This window comes from Amblyomma americanum, chromosome 10, assembly GCF_052857255.1.
Source record: "Amblyomma americanum isolate KBUSLIRL-KWMA chromosome 10, ASM5285725v1, whole genome shotgun sequence".
NCBI classification, from domain to species: domain Eukaryota; kingdom Metazoa; phylum Arthropoda; class Arachnida; order Ixodida; family Ixodidae; genus Amblyomma; species Amblyomma americanum.
The window spans coordinates 32,929,170-32,956,823 of record NC_135506.1 but is presented as its reverse complement, the minus strand read 5'-3'; the positions used below and the strand labels follow the sequence as shown (position 1 = coordinate 32,956,823).

At 44.9% G+C, this 27,654-nt stretch overlaps 2 protein-coding genes, 1 long non-coding RNA gene and 1 other non-coding gene across 4 annotated transcripts; 3 read left to right on the top strand and 1 right to left on the bottom strand.

Moving 5' to 3' along the window:
• The first annotated feature begins 269 nt into the window (after positions 1-269).
• On the top strand, positions 270-4,971 carry LOC144107995 (uncharacterized). The gene is made up of 3 exons (XM_077641256.1): positions 270-407; positions 3,107-3,223; positions 3,387-4,971. Exon 3 carries the CDS (start codon positions 3,398-3,400, stop codon positions 4,871-4,873), a length of 1,476 nt encoding a protein of 491 aa, XP_077497382.1. The 5' UTR covers positions 270-407; positions 3,107-3,223; positions 3,387-3,397; the 3' UTR covers positions 4,874-4,971.
• Positions 4,972-7,092: 2,121 nt separating this feature from the next.
• Positions 7,093-10,346, top strand: LOC144107981 (uncharacterized). The gene is made up of 2 exons (XM_077641239.1): positions 7,093-7,307; positions 8,484-10,346. The coding sequence occupies exon 2, from the start codon at positions 8,771-8,773 to the stop codon at positions 10,238-10,240; it is 1,470 nt and encodes a 489-aa protein (XP_077497365.1). The 5' UTR covers positions 7,093-7,307; positions 8,484-8,770; the 3' UTR covers positions 10,241-10,346.
• Positions 10,347-12,561: 2,215 nt separating this feature from the next.
• TRNAS-ACU (transfer RNA serine (anticodon ACU)) lies at positions 12,562-12,633 on the bottom strand. Its single transcript has one exon. It is a non-coding gene; the product is annotated as a tRNA-Ser (tRNA).
• A 19-nt stretch (positions 12,634-12,652) lies between these two features.
• LOC144108866 (uncharacterized) lies at positions 12,653-24,904 on the top strand. The gene is made up of 3 exons (XR_013309530.1): positions 12,653-13,039; positions 17,588-17,654; positions 24,283-24,904. It is a non-coding gene; the product is annotated as an uncharacterized LOC144108866 (long non-coding RNA).
• Positions 24,905-27,654: the final 2,750 nt, after the last annotated feature.

Here is a 27,654-nt window from a genome sequence, read left to right as displayed (position 1 = left end):
CAACCTTCGAGAGGTACGGGCTCGAAAACGCGGATTCTACAGAAAGACCGCTTTATAATTCGCGCCAAAGCATACGTATACGTGACGTCATTCTACGTCACGTTTGCGTAGTTTGCCCTCCAAAATCCAGGGGGCGCTGGAGTGCCCACGAGCCACCATTTTTTGGACCAATGGGCGTCTATGGAGCCTTCGCTACCAGTGTACATCTACCTTGGTCAGCGCAGGTAGTCAGCGGCTTGGAATTTTATCAGCTCCGCTTCTGGCGCCTTACACCTCTCGCGAGCAATCGGCAGTCGTGGGCGGTACCGGTGCCGCTGCGGCGTGCCTGCTGTACGGTTTGAGACTTTGACGCGAATCGACGTTGTTTCAGTCAGCATCATAACGACTTCTAGCAAACAAGAAGTGCTGTAAGTAGCACCCCGGACTTACTGCTCGCTTTTATGACATTTTTTTTTTATTCACGCAACTGGATGGGTGGAGTTCGTTATCGCGAGACAGGTTTTCTTCTGCGTCGTCTGCTCCTATAGCAGCGTAGTTGTAGCGTTCGTTTCTTCATCGCTGTTTTTGAGGTGTCGTATTATAAAATCTCTTTTACTAGTACTAGAAGGCAGCGTTGTGCCTGTTCTGTGGTGAAGAGACAGCTATTACCCGGGTTGTGAATTCCAGCATTTTTCCGTGGGTGTTCAGACGTTTTCTACTTGTGGCTTCGTAACACTTAGTGCGGATCGCCGCCGGATCGATCAAGCAGCCTTGTTTTGCGCCTCATCTCACCACTGCGATTACTTCGGCGCTGGCGTAGAGTTCGATGCCAGCCGATGGCTGTGTATGGGCGCCAAATTCAACGCTGTATAACCCGCTTTTTAGAAGCATGACGCAATGGAAGTGCTCAGAATTACTTTGTGTGGAAACATCTACGTTAACAGAACTGTTTTATTGCCAGTTGCAACGGCGCGCGACTCAAAGGTTGTGGCCTCACATCATGGAGTGAACCTGCTCGTCTTAGCCGGTGAGGTATTAGCTGCAGAAAAAGAGAGAAAGGAAATCAAATATGTGTACTCCAGCAGCCGAAAGACTGGCTTAGTGAACAGTGATGCCAGCGGAGGTTAAAGAAATTTTCTCGGATAAGAGGGCTTCTTCTCGAGTTGGACAGGGGGTTCGCTATGGCTTCAGTCAGGAGTGAGCACAATGAAATAGTACAGGCATGATATCCAAAAACGAAACACAAAAACTATTTCGTACACGGACTTTTATTAAATTATCAACGCATGATTCAACACTGGAACTATCAAAAATATAGTTTGGTAATTTTTCCCTCTTCGTTATGGTTCTAGGATAAAGTTTAAATTCGAATGTATTGAGCAGCGCGCGATATTCCCAGATCATTTTCCCGTTATCAAAACGTGCGCTTGACTGCAGGTTTTCGGGGGAATGCGGTAGCGCCTGTTAAGTTATGTCAAGTTATTATTTAGAAAATACAGATATTTTTAGCTGCTTTCGGGACGTCCTGCTTGAAGTGTACCAACGCCAGATAATTCATCATATCGGTCACGCTTTGAGCTCGTAAAGAGCAGTCGCGCAAACATATTATCGCAATTGTTTGAGCAATTTCTGGGTTGGCAATATTTTCCATGTGAAATGGCCCCACAAGCACGAAGCGTGTTCTAGACATGGCCAGACCAACGCTTTATATGCTTCCTTGCAGAGGGACTTTTCAAAGCTTCCGTCAGACAAACCAGAGATACTTGAGAGCTTTTCTGCAGATTGTATTTTTCTTATTCACCGAACTCAAACTGTTTGGAGCAATAACTCCGAAACACTTAACACCCGGTCATTTCCCGAGTAATATGCCATCTACAGAATAAGAAGGTTTCCCTGCGTATACGGAAGACCAGCCATATATATATACACCGACGTTAAAGGACGTGTTGCATTTCTTGCAGCAACCCGAAATTTTTGCGAGGTTTTTCATGAGCCTAATTTTGTCCTCTACCGTTTTTTACCAGGTCACCAGATCGCAGTCGTTTGCGAAAAGCTTCATCTTAAACTCAGTGCTCATGCCATGTACTATATTTTCAACATCAGTGGCACCCCTGATGTGATTTGGGGAGATACGTCGCACGTATGCATTTGTGTGTATTATGGAAATCCCGTGTGTTTATATGCACGTACACTTATACGTGAAGTTGCTCAAAAGTTCCCAGACTGCCGGAACACACAAAGGGTAAGTGAGAGAAGATGGAGCCTACCGGGGCAACCAGCTGTGTGAATATGCATGTCACTTTGTAACCAAATTGTTTCAGTGTGCAAGAAACCCTCACCCGCCGCGGTGGCTCAGTGGTTAGGGCGCTCGTCGACTGAGCCGGAGTACCCGGGTTCGAACCCGACTTCGGCGACCATGTTTCGATGGAGGCGAAACGTAAAAGGCGCCCGTGTGCTGTGCGATGTCAGTGCACGTTAAAGATCCCCAGGTGGTCGAAATTATTCCGGAGAACCCCGGGCACTACGGCACATCTTTCTTCTTTCTTCTTGCAAACCCATATTCATCCGTTCCTTTACGGCGCGTTTCAGGTGTCCACCGAGATGCGAGACAATTACTGCGAGATTTCCTTTCCTGAACACCAATTTTCAAGCTTTCAACAAATCCCCCGCAGTTACGCGTGTAGCAGTTCCATGCATGGCGACAGGCGCTGTGAAGTAAGCCACTGATGCACGTGTGTTGGGCAAATGGCGATGTAAATAAGGATGGCATGCGTTTACCTTACGAAAGGACGCTGTACAAGTGATATCGCTCCCTTTGTAATGCTTTAGTTAAACAGGACATTGTTATACACGCCGTGCATGTTAATGCTTCTTTAGCTCCTTTGGTTACCTCAGCTGTTGACCTGCGGTTGTACGCGCTTCCCCCCCCCCCCCCCCCCCACACGCAAGCACGCACGCACGCACGCACTTGGACAATAAACCCCTATAAAACAGACAGACCACTGCAGTGATACCTGATTCTGACCGCGATTTTATGACACCCGCGTGTTTCGCACGGGAGCTATGTTATATAACTGTACTGTTTTTCCTCTGATAATAGTGTATACGTTTATTTCTTTCTTTGCAGGAAGAATCGAGCCTCTCTTTCAGCACACGCACATCTTCAGCAGATCGAGAACAGCATCGGCTCGCTTAATTAAGAGGGGCGGTCAAAGAGTTATCGAGCTCCATTTCGAGGCCTCCAGTAAGTACTCAGCGTAACGAGTTCCCGAGTCAAGTCCTGTGAGCCTGTTCCTGAGGTTGGACCTCCGTGAGGAAGCGAAGTCGAAGGACATAAGGAACATTTTCAACGGATTCGTGCTTCACTGATTTCCATTTATACTGATTAACAGGGTACGAACTCGCAGGTGTTGGAAGGATGTCCGAAGGATCAGGCAAAGATTGCAAGCCACAAGAAGCGGCTGTTGAGAAGTTACTCAACGATGGGCTTCACGCTATGAAGGAATTCAATCCTGACGCTGATCCGAGTTACCGTGGGGGCGTCGCGCTCGAATACCATAACAAGCTGTCCGTGGAAGAGGCTGGCTTACTTCCTCTCATGCTAAGCACAAAGACATCCGTGAAGAAGATCTGCATATGGGAGATGCCACTGAGCGCATTCAGGGCCGCCTTTGACAAACTGCAAGACTGGGGGTCTCTGGAAGAACTACAAATTCTTAACATCGACTGCGATGTCGAAGACTTCGACATTGACCTCTCCGGAGCATTCAAAAAGCTGAGAGTCCTGGACTTGCATTGCGAAAAGATGAGCAGCAGCTTTGCTGTCTACATTGCAAACTGCCTGCGCGAGAGCGGGTCCCTCCAGGAGTTTAGTCTGTGGTACGCCTGTGGGGGCGACGAGGGAGCCGCACTGATGGCAGATGCTTTGAAGGTAAACAACACACTGAAGAAATTCACGCTCTCGGAGCTAACGCTTACGTCACAGACTTTGATCGCCTTCGCGGAAGCGCTTGTAGTCAACACGACGTTAGAAATGGTGGATCTCTTCGATACATGTCCCATCGACAAGGAGCAGGTGTCGTTCTTGTTCGAGAAAGACCTCTACACCGACGTGTTCAAGAGGATTCGGATCTTGTGGCAGCAAGACGTTCTGCCGGAGCTGATAAGGCTTCTTCGTGAAGACAGGCACTGTTCTGAGCTCTCCGTCAGCGTCACCCCGTCGGTGGACAAGGACCTTCTGCGGGAGTTCTTCGACGCCGTGGCTTCAAACACAACTCTGCGCTTGCTTCATTTCTACCCGAGCGACGACTGCTTCGAGGAACTTGCTGATGGCATCGCTTACGTCATTGAGCGGACGGTTACGCTGAAGGAAATTCAGAACCTCATGCATGTTGCAATGGGGAGCGAGCAACGACTGGTCCGGATGCTCGAGGCTCTTAAAGTAAACCGTTCCGTTGTGAACTTTACCACGTATTCGAAATTGCTGACGCCTGAAATAGCAACGTCTCTGTCCGAACTGCTAGCTGTGAATGATTCTCTGACAGATGTGTCTGTCTGTGAATACTGGGGGATCAGACCGGAGGAAGTGGAAACCATCCTCGGAGGGCTGAGGAAGAACTACACCCTAACACACATCATGGTTTCCTGGGATGGGAATGACGAGGCGCAAAAAGCATTGGACGAGATGAAAGAGCTGCTGAAAAGGAACGCTCGTCTACTGGACCAGGCTGTCAAGTTTGTGACTGGCGACTGCAACGATACCGAAGCCGCAGATGCGTTCAACAAACTTCGGTCCAGCGCTAGTTTGGTGAACAGGTTGAAAGAGCTCACCGGGAAGACAGCCGAAGCTGTGCTTTGCGACTTGGAGTCAGCTCTTGCTAGGCTGTCTGTATGAGGAGCTTTTTCTCTTAAAAGGGACCATGACATGGTGGTTCACGGCAATGCAGTTCTGTGCTCCTGTAAATAAATGGAGAGTCTGTGATTACATTTCCAATTTTTTAGTGCCCTGAACGCGCTGTTCATCCACCCCCCACCCCCCCAAAAAAACATCGATGGAAATTTGGACTGGGAAGCTCCTCCCACCGACAACGAAAGTGGTATTGGAATGCGGGCGTGACGTTACAAGGGCATATAGGGTGCAGCGTCGTCTGTAATTCCCACTACGAAATCAAAGGACATTCCTGTCCTGTCACATGCATTCTCGTGACTTATTAACAACAAGCTGCTGCGCAAAAGTTAACAGCATAGTATGGAAACATATGTTTCCATAGGCCGGGCTGCACTTGTCAGATGTGATGCTGAAGGTCAGTCCACCGGTCAGCAAGCATATCGTTATGCACTAGTAGTCTGAATTGCCGCGTAGTTTCTTGGAGCGTTTTATATAGTGGTCGTTGTTTAGTTTTTTCTGTTCATTATTACGGCTGTAATCCTTGTAGAAAGTGTGACAATTGTAAGAAATATTTGTCATGCGTGCTGGAGGGATAAACATTGCTAACTAGAGTGACAAAAAACAAAGTTAAAGATGACTACCGCTTATCCGCTAGCCTCACCGCTTCCCCCTTGTCAAGGCATTTTCTATGGAGATAAGCAAAGACAATAATTAGAAATTAAATCATCGTTGTAGCAGACAGATCGTCACGGGAAGCTAAATGTACGCGGAAAGCATTCTTGGGCTTTGTTTATACACACAATGCAAAATAAAAGCATGCTGTATGAAGCGATCTGGTTGTGCAAGAAGGTGTTCCAACTCCGGCTACGCCGACGCTCAACGCATGGAACGGGCGATTAACAGCTGGGCTGTAAAACATCCGCATGCCATCTGGAGCATGCCAGGCTAACTACCAGGCACACCTCAGCTGTGCTCATTAAAGTGTATCTCTCTCTCTCTCTCTTGACCTGAGTGCAAGGAACTTACGTAAACTGGTGTGGGATTGTGAGTCAACATCGTCATCAACATTTGTGTTCAGAAGCTTCTATCCCGCCATTAGCCTCACAGTCTGAGCAGTCTCCACCAAGTGGCGTATTCGCGGCAGTGCCCTATTCTTAATATTTTCCATGTATAAACTGACGCAGTATGCACTTTCTCAGGGAGGGAAATGGCTCGATGCTTGCACATCAAGAGTACCTTATGATACTGCTTTATGCTAACGTCAATCAAATGTATCGAATTCACTAATACAGGTTTCCGATAACACAGGGCCCATTTTGTTGGTAACATGATGGAAGGTAGTTAATGAAAAAAAGACAACTGAAATAAATGGCATCCAATGTGATGAAAATGAATTCCAAAATACGAAGCGCACAAGAAGACATAGAGATTGGAAGGGGCCCTGACTGGCACCTTCAACCTCAATTCAACCACAGAGAGGCAATATACAAAGTACTGTGCGTTTCGTAACAGCACTAACTAAATGAAAGGTACAGAATAAGGAACGCTGCAACCCCGAATGATATTTGGACTCGAGTTCTTTGGCATACGTTTGTATGGACGCATGGCTGCAGCGCTGTGTATTATGTGCATGATATTTTGAGACTACCTTGGGAATTTTTGCAGCGCTCTGAATGGCATGGAGATGAAGGAAAAATTATTGTTTGTGGAAGACGTGCTCCTCTAATGGGGTTTCCAGTGTGCCGCTTAGAAACGTAAAAACGTGAAAAGCTGGCGTTTTTCTGTTCTTTGGCGGCAAGAAATGAAGGCAGAAGCCATTGACATCGGTGTTATGCGCCCATTAAATTGAACAGCGTGACGATTTTTGTTTCGTTCGCTAAAATGTTTTCCTTGTACGAGTTAATGGCTGTAAATGGTGGTGTGATGCGCGCCTCCATTTGCGAACATTTATTGAGTTCTTTGCTGGGCAGTTTCGTTCAGGGTTGTTGCAAAGTCATTTGTTTCTTTTAAACATGCAACAACGGGAAAAAATAGAAGAAACATGCAGTATTGCGGCGTTTTCAGAAATAGAGTACTTCCGTGGATGATCATCAAAAAATACGAACACGTAAATAATTTTGTATCGGAAGCGTCCGTAGCGCAGCGTATGACATAGCGGCACACTGCGGCGTAAATTGAAACGTGTCTGGCTCTACTACTCACTTAAATGTATGCCTAAGCTCAGCGCCGTTCCACAACATTATCGGCTCGGTATTTGCCGCCTTTCACCAGTGGCGAGCAATCTGAGCGTGTGGGCGGTCCCGATAGCTTGATCGGCTGACCGAGGGGGCCGAGAGCTTTCAGTGTCATTGTGGCGGGCCCACTCTACGGCTGCAAACTTCGAGGCGAACTGAACTCGTTTCAGTCAACGTAGAAACGACTTGGGCAAATAAGAAGTTGCGTAAGTAGCACGTTGGGCTTACTGCACGCTTGATGCTTGTAGTACCTTGTAAACAGATTGTTTCATCCTTTAAACTAGATAAGCACCGTATACATGCCGAACGACGCGTTTCCTTGGGCGTCGTCTGCTCTTATAGCAGCGCGCTTTGGTGTGTCGTTCATTGCTCCTCTGTTACTGCTTTTGTGGACATACGTGTCATCAATAATAGAAGACAGTGCCGAGTCTGATTTCTGGTGGAGAAATGGTTTTTTTTTTCTTCACGTATAGGCTCCGGCATTTCTCCGTCTCGCTTTAGGCGTTGCCCTGACCTTGCGTAATGACTTGCCTAAAGTTTAATACTACTGCTGTCCGACTCCTCGAGACCCGTAGTTATTAGGGCATCACTACGCCGCTATGGTTACCGGCGGCGCTGCATACGGTATTGATCTATCCATACCCGCGCCAAATTTAAAGTTGTGAAAGTTGCTTGCTGGAATTTGTGCTCTGGTGGAATATTCAGCGTCAGCTTCAGTCGGAAACGCAGTCGTGTGCCTGGAAGAGCTCTTTGAGACGAATATTTCAGCTCTTGTTCTGACTTTGTTTATCTCTCATATAAGACATAGCGTTCTTTAAGGAACACCAGATCGAGATGATTAATAAGAGGTCCTTTCCTGAGGCGGGCCTTATATCATGATGTCTTTGTTTCGCGCATAAATTTGCTATAGTCTAAAGTACGACTTGAAAAAAATAAAACGTACGGTCTCGTTAACAGAAACACGCGACTCGAAAAATAAGCAATAGCAAACGTCTCCCAGCACGTTGAATGCGCCTTTTTAATATTACACCTTTAATGTATATTACTGTCTTAATTAATCATCGGTTAAGCTTACTTGTTATTATAGTCATTTAGTTTTCAGCAGGTACTCCGCCCTGTTCACCGTAGATTGCACAGTGGGTTTTAACGTGACTTTTTGGTTCACGTGACAATCGTGCGGTGGAAATAAAGGTCTTTCGCGATTTTATAAATTTAGAAAAAAGTGTGGTACAAAGCGGGCACCTTGTTTTCGGGACCTTCGCGTGCAGGCGTTTTTCCTCAGCCAATATGCAGCTCCCATGTGCCCTATGCGACGCTTAGGTTTAATGACTTCGACGTTTATTTCTAAGTATTCGTGTTTGTATTTATTTCTTTACTTGCAGGTTGAATCCAGCCGCTGTTACAGCCGATACGCTTTTTCAGCGGATGAGTGTCCTCGTCGTGTGATTTCGAGCCGTCCACTAACACCAACGATAACAATTTCACAATCAAGCCTTCATACCTCCTCCTGTGGTGAAACATTTGTGGAGAAGGAAAGTCGATCCAGATAAGCCTCATCCTGCGCGGAGCCGTTGCTTGAATCAAGAGCACGTATATCCGAGCTATCCATCCAAGTGGTTGTCACGCAACGAAGGGAAGCATCCCTGAAGTGCACTGAGGTTTCTTAACCATGTCCGAAGAACTGAGCAGAGATTGTAGGCCGCACGATGAGGATGTTGAAAAACTGTTCAACAAAGGGCTCAATGCCGTGAAGGAATTCCACCCTGACATTGATATGAGCTACCGAGGAGGCGTCATGCTAGAGTACCCACACGAGCTGTCACTGGAAGAAGCTCGGATCCTTCCACGCATGCTAAGCTGTAAGGAATCCGTGAAGAAGCTCAGGATAACCGAAATCTCTTTGAACGCTCTGAGGGCCGCCTTCGACAAACTGGAAGACTGGGGGTCTCTGGAAGTACTAGAACTCCTGTATGTCGACTGTCACGGTGAAAATTTCCACTTAGACTTATCTGGGGCTTTCAGAAAGCTCCGATCCCTTGACTTGCGGTGTGAAAACATCCGCAGTACCTTCGCTCGGAACATTGCAGGCTATCTGAGAGGGAACAAGTCCCTTCAGGAACTGAGTCTTTGGGAGTCCTGCGGTGGCGATGAAGGTGCCTCGGCGATCGCCGATGCATTGACAATGAACGACACGTTGAAGAGGTTCAAAGTGGTGGGGGATAAACTGAGCTCAAAGACTTTAGTGGCTTTTGTGAAGACGCTGGCAGTGAACTCGACGCTGGAGCTTGTGGATCTTTTCGACACAATTTCCATAGAGAAGGAGCAGGTGTCGCTACTTCAGGACACGCCCGCGGAAGTCCTTAAGAGGCTGTACATCCTTTGGTCTGAAGAGCTGCTGCCGCTGGTCACGAGGCTGCTTCGTGAAAACAGGCACTGTTCTGAGCTCTCCGTCAGCGTCACCCCCTCGGTGGACAAGGACCTTCTGCGGGAGTTTTTCGACGCCGTAGCTTCAAACACAACTCTGCGCTTGCTTCATTTCTACCCGAGCGACAACTGCTTCGAGGAACTTGCAGATGACATCGCTTACGTCACTGAGCGGACGGTTACGCTGAAGGAGATTCAGAACCTCATGCATGTTGCAATGGGGAGCGAGCAACAACTGGTCCGGATGCTCGAGGCTCTTAAAGTAAACCGTTCCGTGGTGAGCTTTACCACTTACGCGGAATTGCTGACGCCTGAAATAGCAACGTCTCTGTCCGAGCTGCTAACTGTGAATGATTCTCTGACAGATGTGTCGGTCTGTGAATACTGGGGGATCAGACCAGAGGAAGTCGAAACCATCCTCGGAGGGCTGAGGAAGAACTACACCCTAACACGCATCATGGTTTCCTGGGATGGGAATGACGAGGCTCAAAAAGCATTGGACGAGATGGAACAGCTGCTGAAAAGGAACGCTCGTCTACTGGACCAGGCTGTCAAGTTTGTGACTGGCGACTGCAACGATACCGAAGCCGCAGATGCGTTCAACAAATTGCGGTCCAGCGCTAGTTTGGTGAACAGGTTGAAAGAGCTCACCGGGAAGACAGCCGAAGCTGTGCTTTGCGACTTGGAGGCAGCGCTTGCTAGGCTGTCTGTATGAAGAGCTTGAAGAGCTATGAAGAGAAAAGGGCAATGACATTGTGGTTCAACGCAATGCAGTTTTGTACTCCTGTAAATAAAAGAAGGGACTGTGAATTGGTTAAAGAGAGTCGCATGCATTCAGATGGTACTGCGCTCTAAACACAAAGAAACCACTCTAATAATCTTTGCGTTGACTCGGACAAAAATTTGAGCTTTTATAAGTAAAAAAAAAAAACGAAATACACGTGTCGCCATCACCGGTTGATTTCGCAAGTAAATTGCTTGCGTCTGCAACGAATTTTTGGGGGATCCCAGAGGCCATACTACACCGTCATTCACATCAAAATGGTGACAAGGAGTCCTTGTCAGCGTAGATGCCGCGAGTTTGAATCGAGAGGGGGTGCAAGTTTCAAATCCAGTTTTCTCAGGCATAAATGCGTCTTTTTATGTTTTAAACAAACGTGAACATGCCGAGAAAAACTGACCGATAATCATATTTCACTGACAAAGAGCAGGTGGATGGAGTTGTTTTCATTGTCCCTATAATATCGAAGTTTGCAGAAGTTCCCCGCAAAACGGTAATCTGGCCTGCAAGGCAGTTTATTTTCTATCTTACGATAGCATGCGAAATGATGCCGCGTATTGTCCTGAGTATCACTTGTTTTTTCTCAAAAGTCGAAAACTTGCGCTTTATGGCACCCTTTGCTTCTCAACACGGGTTAGGAGAATGGAAACGTTGATCAATAAAACGGTGCGGATGCCAAACGAAAAGGGCGCTGTCATATTTGTGCGCCGCAGTTGGCGAGTGCGAGTGGCGCCATCTGGTTAACAGCGGTGGTGAAAAGTGGACGCAGCTCTCTGGTTCGGTTTGCAGTGAGCGAGGCGAGCGGCAAGGTATTTCTTCCGAAGGCGGAATCAAACATCGCTAATTATGGATGACTCGACCTACTGCTGTGTTTACTAATCTCATAACAGTTATAAAACACTGCAGATAATAAGGTACCGAAAATAAGATTTAATCGCTCTCAACGCGTAGATCATGCATGCTTGAGCATGCACAGACGGCCTGCCAGAAAGAGTCGTGTGAAACTAAAGTCATGAATGTGAACTGGGAAGGGCTTTAGAATGGCTGAGGTGTTTTTAATGTGACATTAGTGGTAGGAGTCTTAGGAATTGCTTTGCGTAGAGGCTACGGATGTGCCAAGTGAGTAAACATGCTGGGAAGCATGTGCCGCGGCTGCGTGACAATCGTGCTAGTTCGCAAAAACGGTGATAAAATACCCGTCGCTAATGGGATGAAGGAATGCAGTCCATTCTTTAAGCGTGTTGCATATGCGCGCCAATTTGCGGAGTATTATTCATTGGTGAAGGTTTGCAGTATTCGAAATGAATGTCAGCATGGTGTGTGATTAGGAAGTCACTTGAAAATTCAAGGCGCTGGTTGGGTTAATTAAACTCCACAGCTGTCGGGACTCTTTTCTATCTATCTTAGTAATTTTCCCACATAAAAGAGGCAGTCAGCACACGAGTGTATATGGTTTCATAGCCTGCTCCTTTCCTGTGCTCCGAGCGTAACCATTCTAGCTTGCGTGATGTCACCACAGTGATAAATGCAGCCTATATAAGAAGAGCACCGATAACAGTTTTTTTTTTAGTAATACATGAATCATCACTTTAAAGAGCGCTACTTCAACACTTGCAACATCCGTGCATTAGGTTTTGCCGTGTGAGGAAATGTAGAACAAAGGTGTCCAGGCAGAGTTCAGTCCTTATCTCGCCTCAGCTACGTGACGAATTCCGGCTCTATTGTCAAACACTGCGACAACAGCCCTCTTTATCATCTCGGTCTGAGCCGCAGAAAAATACGCCCCAACTTTTGCTGGCAGCGTGCGCCCGGTCGAAGGCAGGCATAGCTAGGGAAATAAACGGTGACTGTTTAAACGAACTCACGAAAATAAAGTAGGGGCCGTTTTGATGATCGCCTTGCTAATATAATGCATGTTACGCAGTTTATTTTCTATCTTACGCTAGCATGCGAAATGAAATTGACGCGTCAAATATACGTCTAGCGAAAGAAATTGCCAAGTGGTAGTGCACCGAGAAGTTTAATAATTGGTTTTTTTGGGGAAAGGAAATGGCGCAGTATCTGTCTCATATATCGTTGGACACCTGAACCGCGCCGTAAGAGAAGGGATAAAGGAGGGAGTGAAAGAAGAAAGGAAGAAGAGATGCCGTAGTGGAGGGCTCCGGAATAATTTCGACCACCTGGGGATCTTTAACGTGCACTGACATCGCACAGCACACGGGCGCCTCAGCGTTTTTCCTCCATAAAAACGCAGCCGCCGCGGTCGGGTTCGAACCCGGGAACTCCGGATCAGTAGTCCAGCGCCCTAACCACTGAGCCACCGCGGCGGGGCCGAGAAGTTGCCAAAAATGGCTTTCAGCCTACATTCCAAGCAACTTTTCTTTTTAGCCGCAAACGATGCAAGCGCGACATTTCATATAGCGGTAAGCTGACGCGTCAAATTTTTTGGTTATCTTCAGTGCCGTTGCAGCGTTTTGTGCCCTCTGGTACGAGTTTTATTTTCAGAGAAAACCCCTCGCGCGGGGTTGAATGTCAGCTTGTAACTTTGTCATCACTGTTTCGCTCACCTTTCACAACTTGCGAACAATGTGCATCCGTGTGCCACATGTCAGTATTTTGATTGATCCCAAGGCTATCTGGTTGTTTTGGTGAGCTTGGAGTTTTCTCATCTCGAAGCGAGCTGTAGTCGTCCCAGCGAACTGCATTATCGGCTCGGCCAAGCGAAGAAATTAGGTAATGTGTGGAACCTACTGCACGCATTTAGTACTCCGCTTTATTGCTTCAGACAGAGAAGTCAACCATGGTAGGTGATGCGTGGCGCGTCACGTCCTTCATCGTCTGCTCCCGCGCCACGTTATCCTCACGCTTTCGTTTATCGCACTAGCATTGTTTAAGATCTGATTTATTAGTATTAGCAGCTAGACTTTAACTACATTTCTAGTACTGAGACGACAGTGTTCCTAGCTCTGTACCACTGCGTTTCTTCGTTGTGATTGAGCCACCGCCTTCGATATGCCCACCGCAAACAGAGTTAGTACTTCTATTTGCCCGATCGAGTGGCATCACTGTGCGGCACGCCGCCGCTATGTTCGTGTGGCGCTGCTGTAAACTCTGGTCACCAGGTGCAGGCGCGAAATTCAATTAGACGAACGCTTGAGGATAGGTAAACTGGCTGGCGTTGATACCAGCATATTCAGGGGCGACATTCGGCGCATCATCGGTTCCTGTGGCACGCTGTCACACGCCTTTTCGACGTCTACGAAGCATGCGACCAGGTCCTGCGACTCCTTCCGCGCCAGCTCAGTTATATGTCCAGGGAGAAAAGGTTGTCTTCCGTACGACGATTAGCCCTGAAAATTGAAAGTTGGGTTTTGGGGGAACGAAACGGCGCGGTATCTGTCTCACATCTCGGTGGACACCTGAAACGATCCGTAAGGGAAGGGATAAAGGATAGCGACTGAGCGAAGAAAGGAAGAGAGAGGTGCCGTAGTGGAGGGCTCCGGAATAATTTCGACCACCTGGGGATCTTTAACGTGCACTGACATCGCACAGCACACGGGCGCCTTTGCGTTTCACCTCCATCGAAACGCGGCCGCCGCGGTCGGGTTCGAACCTGGGTACTCCCGTTCTAGCTCTGTCGGCTCCCCAGACTCTACGCCCAAACACTCATCAAGCGGCTTGGGCACCACTTGCGCCATCTGTAGAGCAGCAGAGGAGGCAATTGGTCACGTGGCCCTAGAGTTCTGTGGGATATCCCCATCTCGGAGACACCGACTCTACCGGCTGCTCTGGGTTTCGGCGAGATAAAGCCAATCATAAAGTCAAAAATTAGCTGTGGTTTAACTACTGCTGAACCTGGTTCGCGATTAGAGAGCGAAAGTAGTGATGCATCGGGCAACTAGACGCGACTTGGCGTCTGTAACGTTGAGTGCGATCCGCACACTGGATAGGCAGCGCGCCCACCCTGCTACCCTGCCAGGTGACAGTTAAGTTAATGGCTGATCGCGAGAGGTCGCTCACCTTATATATTCCCCCCTGACTGACGTCACAAGGGCAGTTTCCATCGCGCGTCACGCGATTGTCACGATTCGACCGCCCTCTACCGGTGGATCGAAAGGTCAAAAGTCAAGGTCAAAGGTCAAGTGGTGCAACATCATGGTGGACCACATATGATAAGGCCTATAGCCACACTTGACCTTTGGTTCACTTGATGGTCAATCAGCAATGCAGGTTCAGCAGTAATTAAACTGCAGCTAATTTTTTAATTGGTGCACCGCAAAGTAAATTTATTAGTCATGTGATATTTTTTTATTGACCTTATAGTTTCAGTTTCCCCTTTTTTCCCCTAACTGCAGCCACCTTTCGATGGAGGCGAAACGCATCATCATCAGCCTGATGTACACCCAGTGCAGGGCAAAGGCCTCTCCCGTATCTCTCCAATTAACCCTGTTCTTTGCCAGCTGTGCCCACCGTATATGCCCGCAAACTTCTTAATCTCATTCGCCGACGTAACTTTCTGCCGTCGCCTGCTACGCTTGCCTTCTCTTGGAATCCACTCTGCTACCCTTAACGACCAACGGTTATCTTGCCTTCGCATTACATGCCATGCCCAAGCCCATTTCTTCCTCTTGGTTTCGACTAGGATGTCATTAACCCGCATTTATTCCCTCACCCACTCTGCGAACTTCTGGTCTCTTAACGTTACACCCATAATTTTTCTTTCCATAGCTCGCTGCATTGTCCTTAACTTGAGCTCAACCCTTTTTTTTAGCCTCCACATCTCTGCCCCGTAGGTGAGCACCGGTAAGATACAGCTCTTGTATACTTTTCTCTTCAGGGATATTGGTGAACTTCCATTCAGGATCTGAGAGAACTTGCCATATGTGCTCCACCGCATTCTTATAACTCTAGTTATTTCCCTCTCATGATTTGGATCAGCTGTCACTACCTGCCTTTTACCACTTCCAGCACCTTACTACCAATTGTGAACTGCTGTTTCTTTGCTAGACTGTTGAACATTGCTTTGGTTTTCTGCATGTTAATTTCTAAACCCACCGTTCTGCAAAAAAAAAGTTGTGAAATGCTTTTGTTTGATTTTTTCTTTGTGTATTTAATTCCTACAATAGTCTGTTGCTTTGTAGCCGAGTTTGAATATGTGTGCATTTGTGTCTATACTTGTGTGTTTGATGTTGTTATGAAGTTTCGGAGGCAGATTGCTTTTTTTTGGGGGTGCCTTAGCCATTGTTCTGTTGCTTATAGTGGTCAGCAATGAGAGGTGATGTATGGCTGTACATGTTGATGTTCATAGTTTAAGATTTGATAATCTTGATGGGAGGTGTCATTTAAGTTAGGAACTATTAGCTTGAAGAAATGTACGTCTACCTGAGAACAGATAGAGTAATGCACATAATATTAAATGAGCATACACTCCAGAATTATGTTTATATTTCCTCCTTTTTAATGTTGAGTAAGGTAGTGTACATGGATCACCATGTGGTCATCACCATCCGGACTTTGCCCATTGCAGGGCTAAGGCCTCTCCCATACCTCTTCAGTTAACACTGTGGTATTCACCTACAACTGCTAAATAAATAATAGTTGCAGTTTTTCTCTTATTTGTTTTTGCTTTTGAATAGCTGGACAAATGCTGTGATGTCAGAGTTGAGCATAGCTAACTTGAGCATAAAAAATCAGCAGCATAACTGCTACTCCTTTATTCGTTGTCATTCCGGCTCTTGGGGCAGCCTGACTTTGCATTTTATTGAATGAAATGAGGTGGTGATTGCCAGCATTTTTTTTGGTACCTCGTGACATCCACTAAATACATGTTTAAACCGCAAGACCATTAGAGAAAAAATTCATTATAAAATATTTTCCAGCCTCAGGAAAACATCATGCAGTCCCCTGTGTGCACTTATGTATTAAGCATCATTGCAAAGGAAGAAACATACAACCAAAAGTTTGGTATTAAACTTCGTGAAGCTTCTGTGCAGACACGCATGGGGTCTGCTGTATATTAATATCTCAAACCATAGCTAATGGTTTTTGTATTGCTTCCAATCGTACATTTCTATATTGCTTTTAGTAGGGGCTTGTTTTTTAGCACTCCTCCTAGCTTTAAGGCTGCCACCTGCAATGCTGTGCTTATTGGAGGATGTCAACTGTCCTCACCAAAATCACTGTCACAATAATTCTAATTAGCTACCATCATTACATTAGTTTTGGTGCTGGAATCATTGCAAAAACATAAATCAGACAGAATTCTTTAGCTACCTTTAATGCTAAAACATTTTCTTTGCAGTAGCAGTAACATTTATTCTTGCAATAATCTAGCATCAGTATTGTGAGGGCAGCATTTTCATTTTGCTGTCCATATGCAATCGTTTCAGAAGTAGCATGTGCTGTACTTATTCATTTCATTTTGTTCCCGTATTTTCCGCTCCATTTTTTTGTTGGCAGATAATGTATCACTTGCCCATCAGACTGTCAGTAATGCAGACAGTTGATGTAGTTGATAAGACATGTTTGAAAACAATGTAGAAACACGGGGTAATGTAGAGGGCTGAAAAATTAAGTGCAACCTTGCCTGTGAGCTGCGTCGGAAAGCCTTGCAGCTAAGGAAAAGGAATAAATGCACGTGCCCAGTAACGCACTGAGGAAGTACTTCTGACGGTGCTAAAGAGAATCCATAGAGGAAAGTAAATCGATGCTGATAATTTAATGGAGTACAGCAGGCATCTGCAGAAGTCGTCACTGAACGAAGGGAGGAGAATAAAATCAGTCCTTCGGTCATTCAACAGCAGCAGCAGTTGTGTTTGGCCCAGAAACTGTTTAATGTGAAGAGCAAGAGATGCCATGCTGATGCTTGTGTTGGATCTGGTCACTGATGCTTCAGGAATCTGTCGACGGCGCACCCAGTTACCGAAGTGCCACTGGGCAATGGGTGATATCCACACTGCATTGGAAAGATAGGTGCATGCTTTGATTAAAATTCAAGGATGCTGTATGTTCCTCCAGCCATATGTATAAACAGCATCTTGCCTGGCCTATATATATATACATCCACAAATGATACTTTTTCTACACCCCACCTACAATGCAGACTATGAGGGTGCAGTGTTTGCCATCACGTGCGGTGTTTCGGCTGAGTGACAGGAGGCAAATGTGCACAAACCAGGCAATTTGCAGGGCTACATGATAAAAACATTCACTTTACACTTCTTTGGTACTTTTTTACATTGTGTGACATTGTGAACTCTCTCATTTGTGCACATTTTGCAGTGGTTGCCTAGCCAAAAGGCTGTTTGACGCAGCACTCACTGCACCTGACCAGTGTTCTGCACTCTGGGTAGAGTATATAAAACACCTTTGAGTTTGAACCTAACTAACAAACATTTCATTTGTGCACAAAGTGTGTCCTGTGACCCAACTGCTTTACCATGAATGACTCGTCATGTATTCTTCCATTCGTCACATGCTGATTCCTTTTTTTTTTTTAAAACAGCATTCACCAAAAAGCATCTCGGTCTGCAGTGTTCACTGCTGTGCTGTATTGTGAAATCTCCATTGGCCCTGCCAGCCTGTTCATGTAATGGAGCACTCGAAGCATCACTTTTCTTTATTAATGGGAAAGGATATTTCTTGCCTTACGGATGGCGTGACCACGAGATATGGACACAAGATGTGTACACAGGAAAACGATGATAAGAATGATGTTAAGTTATGATAAACAGGTAATTAACAGGTAATAGTTAATGAAATGCAATAATTCTTGAAATAAAATACTAACATGCAATTAATAACTAATAGAGTGACAGCAATAATGGTTAGCAACAATAATAGTCAGTGGTAGTAATAGTTAGCAACAGTAATAGTGGCAGTAACAGTGACACTAATAGTGACAGTAGTAGTGGTAGTACTAATGGTTAATGATAGTAATAGATCTAGTAATAGTCAGTTACAGTACTAGTGGGTGTACAGTGACAGTAATAATACTTAATGGTAGTAATAGTTAATGATAGTGGCGTCATCAACCAGTCACGTGATGGGACCCAACCATAGTCATGTGATAGGAACATGCCTAAGCAAGAAATTCTCGACAAGCTGATGACGTCACAAAAGACGAAAAGACAAAAAACATGCCTAGATATGAAGTTGCGTCGCTCCCTGTCAGTTTGTTCTTGGATGCTGACATGTGCAGTACTCTAAACGCTTTCGCATTTCCACACCTAAGGATACTTAAGTGCACCCTTTGAATTTCTTGGGCCATTAATGGTTGCTTGAGGTGACTCATGGTTGTATCGACAAAATATATTGTGGGAATTTTGCACTGTGGGATGTTAGATGAAGGCAGTTAGGGAAATCATCTTTAGTTGTTTGTCTTGAACTGATAGACTTGGTTTTCATTGTGGTCCATACTACGAAAAGTTCACATATGGTTTCACAAGTTCATTTTCGAAGAAAGGCGCATTGTAAACAAAACTTATAGATATGCTTACATAAGCATACATTATGATAGAGTTAAAAGCACCGAAATATTAATGTCCTAATGCATACCAGTTAATAATTCCTGATTACAGTGCCTAGTTTGTGCAACAAACATGGTATTGGAAAGCTTGAGTGGACAATCTTTGTGACAGTAAATGTTAACTCGAAAAGTGAAATGTTTTGCCTCCATCAAACAGGGCCAGGATTGCACTCAAGTCACCCAGCTTACTAGCCAAGTGCCCTTACCACTGAACGTGCAATGCTTGCAGCTAGGTTTATTCAAAGTCGGTGAAGTGCCGACCTGCACACTTGCAGTCAGCATTAGCTCTGACAGTGTGATCACCAAAGGGAGAACAAACGAAGCAAAATAAATCAAACTTCAACTGAAAAGAATGAGGTCATGTATATTAGGTGATTTTTTTGTGACATTTAGATTTTTATTTTAATAACTAAGAGATAAGTGGATGAGGTTTGTGCAAGTGAATTGTACAGAGGGCATACATTATGTACCTCATAGAGCTCAACATTCATGCATGTAACTAAAATTAACTAATCAGCAGTTTATTTTTGATTGGGAGCTAAATTATATTACGAAATTGAAGGCCGTCAATATCGAAGGCGAGTCCAGGTTTTAAATGTTCTTAATCTGTAGTGTGGTTTGAGATATTAAAATTCTAAATTGAAAGCTCTTTCAGTTAGCTTTTTTACATTGAGCATTTATAAACTGGCGTCACTTGTGTTGGTAATGCTGCAAATACAGATGCATGTTGCATATTTGCCGTAGAAGCAGACGTGATTTTGATGACACCATGCGCAGCAACATCATTATATATATGTGCAATGCAGAAAACTTAACTCAGTGATCCTTCAAGTGCCTATTTTTGACGTTTGATATTTCAAACCACATGGCAGATTCAGAAAGTTTAGCAATTGGGCTTACCTATGTTGGCAGCATTCAGTTTCAGAATAGAATTTTCTTCTCTAAAATAATAAATAAGAGGTAATTATATAATTTTAACTAATTGCATAATTTATTTAGCTACATCAAGTACCTAATGTCCACCTTGCTGTACAATGCACCTGCACAGATAGCACTGACACATGGTTCATAGTTCTACAGTAATGATCTGCAAAACATTAAAAAAATCACCCGGTACACATCGCCTGATATGGTGCGCACAGTATGTGTCAGGTTGACACAAAATCAGCCAAAGCAAGGCTTAGTGCAGCTTCAAGAAGGACTTGAGGCATCCAGTTAGCTCATTCTATCACACATTTCTTCCCACGGCGCATGCTCCAGTCTTTGCAGAGAGGTGGTGCCTTGTGCCCTGTTGGTTAGGCTATGAAATTCTGGTCTAAGCTTAAGGTCTGTAATGTTTGCTTCCGAGTCACCTTTTAAAAATAACTCAAGCAGTGCTCTGTCTGCATCCGCTCTTGTTCTGTCGCTTTGCAATAAGCTTGACCATGATGGTTCCGATGTTTTTGTAAGCTATGGTGACATGGCTGCCTATGTGAGAAGGTTTAGAATGCCTTATGCTCAAACTATCATGTGAAAAATATTCTTCTGAGCACCAGCTTTAAAAAAATCAGTGTGCTTAGTAACGTGTAATCACAGCTCAGTGTTTAGCTCAACACGCTCTTGATGGTAAAGAGATCTATCAATGCAGGAGCATCTTTGATTGTGATTTAGGACGGAGAAATCTGCTTTGAAGGCCTCCGCTTTCTGGCTACCACGGAGGTCCTGTATGCTGCACAGTTCTGTTTGAACACGAGATGCAGTTCGAAAGTGCAACTACATTAGAGCGCATTCAGAGGTAATCGCTTTATTTTTCCCTTGTGAATTAACTCTGCAGGCAACTCGTTTTCACCACGTAAATTTTCAATGCTTATCACAGTAGCCTTATATGCTAATTAGTATTAGAATAAGACCTAAATCAATCACACCAATTTAGTTCTAACCACACCTAATCTGCATTTTGACCACATATTTATTCAGGGTGCACTTAGATTTTGTGCATGCTTTCACAACCTGTGAGTCACTGCTGGGTAGTTGAATTAATACTTTTGTTTGGATGAGCTGGTTCATTTCTAATAAGGTACGTAGTTGCATGAAGAAGACAGTACAAAATGAAGAAACTCATACAACATGTACGTGTTATTTCATTTTGTACTGTCTTCTTCGTGCAAGTATGTAGGTACTTTATTACACGTAGTTGATTTTCAGAAACATATCAAGTTGGTTGTACCCTATTCACCATGTTAAACTCTACTTGTAGCTCTACAGAGCGCTTAAAGTGTTATGGAATCAGTACCTGATCATATACCATTTTGCTTTGCCATGTTTTTTTTTACAATTTTTGAACCCCTGCTCTTGTCCTTCCTTTATTTGCAGTGGATAGACAATATGGTGCCGTAGTAGAGCTGTGCAAATAAATTATTGCTTTCAAATAAATTTAAAACATTGGCTCATGTTAGCAACATTGCATTACAGTTTCAAGCAATATGCTCGCAGATTGGCTTGGTTGACCAGTTGTGCATATTCACCCGACACAACTGCCAGCAGAAAATTGCAGTCACCTGTGATCCACGTTTGTGACAACATTTGACGTGGCGAGCTTTATTTACACCAACTGACACAAGTTTGTCCCATGCGATGGGCTGACGTTTGCATGTCTCATTACCTGAATTTCTCTCTGTGCGGTGACACTAGGTTTCATCACACCTTCTGTATAGTGTGCATTCAATCTGCATGTTTTGTTTTGCTAGTTTTGCATGACTATGTGAATCATTCCATTTATGATGCTCCGTGGACCCTAACGCATGCTGTCTTCATTACTCATTAGATATACGTACTGGGTTCTTTCCTTGTTAGGCCTTCAGGATGTCTTCACTGTCTTATAGCTTGGTGCTGGTGAAATTCCATGAAGAAAAGAAATAAATACACAATGCCACTCACATACACTGTGAAAAGTGCACAGAATTGCTCGGAGTAGATAGGATTAGTAGAAGGAATTAGTCAATAGAATATGCTGCTTGGGCTAGTTAGTTATGTATTCTCTTGACTAAGAAGTTAGCAGTGCTATGGAAGTGTTCACGAGGGAGGGAAACAGTCCAACGTGTTACTGACAACTGATTCGGGACTGAAAAATGTAGTTTATATAGGCAGACACAACACTGTTACCTGTAGTAAACTTTAACAAGGCATTAAAGGCCATAAAAGTGGTCACAAAAGGTAAAGAAAAGAACCTTTTTTGACTCACCGAGAGACTTAAAGCAATAGAAGGAAAAAATAACTTTGAAAGGTAATGAAAAGTAAAATGACACATAATGTAATGGGCCACAGGCATATTTCATCGGATGAGAGCCTGAAAGTGGGGCAGTGAAATATGGATTGAAAACTAAACATTTTTACTGATTTGCCTGTCCGGTTGGGTTTGAAGACTTATAATAAACTGCACAACTCCAACCAAAAATTTTAACTTTAACCCAACGTTTCGAAGCCGACTCGGCTCCTTCATCAGGGGTGACTGAGGGCAGTAGCTAGCGTCTTTTAAGTATGGAGGGGAGGGGGGGGTATGTACTTCTTGGCAAGCTGCGTAGCTTCTAGCCCGAAGTCTGCACGGATAGATTTAAAACTAAACATTTTGACAGATTTGCCTGCCTGGTTGGGTTTGAAGACTTATAATAAACTGGACAACTCCAACTTGGAGTTGTGCAGTTTATTATAAGTGAAATATGGATGTAGTTAAAAGGCACGATATAAAAACATGAAACTGCTTAAAGCCTTTAGAAGTGACTATATGGAATGAACAGTTGAGAGGTGTGCAGGCAGCCAACCATGTACATGTAATCTCCATTAAAACAAACAGTCATATTGCGACGAAGTAGAAGACGAACTGTGCAATGGCGCGGGCATGCAGCAGTGCTCGCGCCAGGCCGTCCGCCAATAAAATCATTCTGTAGCCATCTATCATCTCATCCCATTCATCGGCTTGGCGTCACATAACATTGCATGTGAGGTACTGGGGTTCCTTCATCACCATCCTGGTCCCTGAGTTTCGGCGTCCCGAGCCTGTTGTGTTCATTGGCTGTGGGTACCTGGTCCGCCCCACCCGGCTGTGTCTCAGCCCGCCAGACCTGAACCGACCTCGCCGCTCACCCCAGCCCCGTCTCCCTGCCCGGACCACAAGACACAACATATTGACGACGTTGCCGTGACGAGAATGACCTGACCAACCCGAGACGCTGCCCACACGTGAGGACACGACCCCCTTCCCTGCCGTTTGGGTCTTCCAAAGACATCAGCCGTCGCCTCCTGACAACCTGCGGCCCATATGCTTTGTGGACCGGGACTCATTTGCTGATCGTCCCATCCACTGTGGCGGAAAGCCCTTCACCTCCTTCTTCTGTATTCAACCATTTCTCAAGCCCATCATCATTTACAGTATTTCACCTTCACTGCCGATCTTCTCGTTTGCGGTCGGGACAATCCCACAGCGGCCCTGGGTAGGGTGATGAAGTAGAAGACGACGAACTGTGCAATGGCGCGGGCATGCAGGAGTGCTCGCGGCAGGCCGTCCGCCATTAAAATCATTCTGTAGCCATCTGTCATCTCATCTCATTCATCGGCTAGCCTTCACGTAGCAATATAGTCAACCTTGCTATTATACATCAATATCGTGCATCACTGACATAGGTGATGCCCTTTTTCCTAATGAATAGAGCCTCTTTCAGTTCATGCGCAGCACGGTCACGGCTTCTAAGACAGCAGTTTCTTCAAGAAAGTGTGTACACTGGTGGCCTTTGTAATCCCTACATTGTATTGGAAGATGTAGCTAGAGAGCTGAACCAAACTACATGGGCCAGAAATGAGTCCATATAAGACAGCCAGAATTTTTGTTGTCATGAAAGCACATCTCCTTCAGTATCTGAGGGCATTCTGTAGTGAAAAATTAAAGCTGACTGAAACAGAGTGTGCTTCTCAAAGCACGGTTGTGACAACAGCAGTAATGTGATTGTGCTAACTGCTTAATGGTGCTTTCCCTTTGCGATTCTTTAGCAGTTACACTTTGGCAAGTGGTTCACATAATAATAGAGAACTAATCAAAACTGCTGGGATGCATGGAGCTGCAATGTTTTGTTGCAACAGGCGTGTATTTTGAAAGGGCGCTGACGATTTACCTCTTGCCGGAAAAATTTTCCACCAAAATTAATTCATATGCATGTTTAGGTGCGGCTACATCTTGCAATGGTAAGTAGGTAGCAAGTAATGAATAAAAATTATTTTCGTATTGTAAAGGTTCTTCAGTCAACTTTCTAACATAAGTTGTTGCTTGATGTGCTATAACTGCATGCCAAGTCCTGTTAGCTAGTGTTTATGTGGCTGTGGCTCAGTTTAGAACATTTTGCTCGAGCTTGCAAGCACTTTACTGAGCTTTAATAGAGACGGGATGCTGGAGTAACAAAATTGCGTCTTATGTGCTGTGCAGATTTCTGGTGACAACTTGGCTATGTGAAGAATCGCAACATCAACAATGCAGCGAGTAATTGCAGTGTATGGAGCTGCTTACAGCTGACTGGCTATGCGAGAAGCAGTAGCTTTCCTGCCACCACAGTGCGTCTTGCTGTGCATGCTATGGCTTTGAGGCACTTTGTTTTACATGAAAATTTGCTACAACCGTCATGTAAGTGATGCTAATATGAGCTCTTATTACTACAGAGAATTTGGCTCCAATAATGTCTGAATGCAAGAAACTGAACCTACTCCTATAGGAGTACTAGCCGGGCAGCTATCCCTGGAATTCTGCTTGTCCACGTGGAACTGTGTAGCTTCAAAATATGACTTTTCTTTTTATGCAGCTGGTGGGCTTCAACCCGGAGGGAGCCAGCATTTGTCTCTGAACATCCTGTCAGTGGACCCGAAAGTGTGAAACACCCTTCACCAGCTTGAGAAGTTGAAAAGAAGCACGAATGCGCAGCTAAGGATTAGTTTCATTTTATACAGTAAAATTAGCAAATTTATATATATATATATTTTACAACTCCCTGTATATCTTGCATATGCTGCTTCTTGTACTGTTTTTGTTTTCTAATTAAAACCTTTTGACAAGATTTCATTTTAATGTAATATTTATTAGATATAACCTAGCAGACTACAGCGTATCTATGAGCTAATAGCTTAGTTTCAAAGTCTCATTTTGATACAGTGGGTGTAATTAGGTTAATGATGACAATGATGCATGCAAGGATTATAATTCGTTTCTTCTATATTTCATCAGATAACCACATTTCCTTCTTTACCAGTTTGTGTATGTAATTTAGACAATGAACAAAGTATATTGCACAGAACACACCGCATTCTTGGTCCAAAGACCTTTGGTCTTTGTGGGCATTCTATGCAAAAAGCAGCAAGCTATTTAGTGCAAGATATGTGTAAGAAGCTATGAGAGCCATGTGAATCGCATGTACAATTGGAATATCTGGCCATAAGAATATCATGCTTGGGGAGACACAAATCTTATCATTTAATTTGTCTTTGACTGCACTGCAATGCCTCACATGGCAATTCGTAATAGTATTACTACTAGCTGGCTGTGTGCTACACTTGCTGTCATTATGATTCAAGCACAGTTGCTGATCTTTTAAACTTTATTGATTTTTACTACACTTGACTGTGGATGCTTAAGTCCTGATATGTAACATGTGCCTTGGCAACCTGGGCTCAAAAACAGGATTTTTATGAGCACAAATTTTATGGCTTCTGCAGTTTTGTACAGAGACTTTTCGTTCAGGCATTCAAGTAGAAGTTACGAGGTACCAACACAAAACATTTACCACTAAAGGTATGTCTTTTACATTAACAAAGAGCATAGCCTGCTCCAAACTGGAAAATATTAGTATGTAATATAAAGCAAAACTGAACGCATTTTATACTGTATGTCGCAGCTAATTGTAACCACACTTTTAAAATATACTTGAGTAACCTATCCCAGTGAAACCAACTGAGGGCTGTTGAGAGTTGCGTGGCATAGTAAGCACTATTGTCTTTCTTGAAGGTTAATTAGTAAAGAAAAATTAGCTAAAATTTTACAAATTGGATTCAAGGAACTAAGTGTCAATTCTGAAGTTGTAGATAGTCTTGAAAAACAGCTTGCTGAAATGTTTACGCCAAGTTGTCATTTACCTTGCCGGAGTACCCGGGTTCGAACCCGACCACGGCGGTGTTCGAGGCAAAACGCAAAAGTCGCCCGTGTGCTGTGGGATGTCAGTGCACGTTTAAGATCCCCAGGTGGTCGAAATTATTCCGGAGCCCTCCACTACTGAACTCTTACCTTCCTTCATGGCAGCTGAGGTGTCCACCAAGAAATAAGACAGTTACCGCGCGCGCCTTTCATTTCCTGATAAGCCATCTTTTTTTTTTTCTCAGTGGTAAATTCGCTCCTCTATTGGGCCAGAGACCACTACTTAAATCCAAGCAGCGGAGGCCGCGTTTTGATCGAGGCGAAGCATAAAAGGTGCCAGTCTGTTGTGCTTGATCAGAGGCGAAGCATAAAAGGTGCCAGTCTGTTGTGCTTGATCAGTGCACGTTAAATATCCCCAGGTGGTCGAAAATATTCTGGAGCCCTCCACTATGGAACTCTTACCTTCCTTCATGGCAGCTGAGGTGCCCACCAAGAAATGACAGTTACCGCGCGCGCCTTTCATTTCCTGATAAGCCATCTTTTTTTTTTTCTCAGTGGTAAATTCGCTCCTCTATTGAGCAAGAGACCACTACTTAAATCCAAGCAGCGGAGGCCGCGTTTTGATCGAGGCGAAGCACAAAAGGTGCCAGTCTGTTGCGCTTGATCAGTGCACGTTAAAGATCCCCAGATGAAAACTGGTCTTTAGCAAAGAAAATGGCGCAGTAACTGTTTCACTCAAGCACACTGTGAAGGAGGGGAGGAACGTGGAAGTGAAAGAAGGAAGAGAGAGGTGCCGTAGTGGAGGGCTCCGGAATAATTTCGGCCACCTGGGGATCTTGAACGTGCAACCCCATCGCATAGCTCACGGGCGCCTTTGCATTTCACCTCCATTGGAATGCAGCCACTGCAGGCGAGTTCAAGCTCTGCTACACTGGCTCAGTAGCCGAGCGCCCTCACCACTGAGCCACTGCGGCGAGCACTGCGAAGTGAGGCAGCTCTCACTTCTTGGTGAACGCCTCAACAATGAAAGCTGTCGCACTTCACAGTAATTATTGGTTTTAAGGCGCGAGCACTACTAGCCGTATTAGATGAAATTTCATTGACAACCGTCACGCACAGCATCCTCATCACCCGCCCCCCAATTGTTTCCAACATGCCATCTGCTCGTATAGCTTAACTGGTAGACCTCTATGTGACACGAGTTTTCCTGACTTTCGTATCAAAATTGTGGTGCAACTGTTAGTCGTACAGCATTCCAGGTGATATGCAATTTTTTGTTGCATATAGCTAGTAAAGTTTGAGGCTAGCTTGTGACAGCAATTGCAACCGACGACATATAAACTCACAATGTACAGGGCTGTCCACTTTTAATTTGGACCATGCAAGTGTATGGCCACACTCCAAAGCGCCTGTGTGTTGACACAGTCGTGCATTGAAGCGATGTGGTGCAGGTGCAGAAGGCTCTGGAGATAATGCTTTGCTTCGTCCATCTCTTTGCTTTGATTCCCTGCCTGGACAGACACACAGACTTGGCGAAGAGAGAGTCCACAATCTCCAGTGTTCACACTAAGAATGGATCACTCTGTACTTCCAATCGTATGCCTTCCCCAACATTCGTATCAAAACTGTGACGCGACCGTTCATCATGCAGCGTTCGGGGTGGTGTCATAAGATTTCTCA

What these genes read in the sequence shown, in the direction of transcription:
- LOC144107995 (XM_077641256.1), top strand. Translation starts at nt 3,398, where the DNA reads ATGTCCGAAGGATCAGGCAAAGATTGCAAGCCACAAGAAGCGGCTGTT.
- LOC144107981 (XM_077641239.1), top strand. Translation starts at nt 8,771, where the DNA reads ATGTCCGAAGAACTGAGCAGAGATTGTAGGCCGCACGATGAGGATGTT.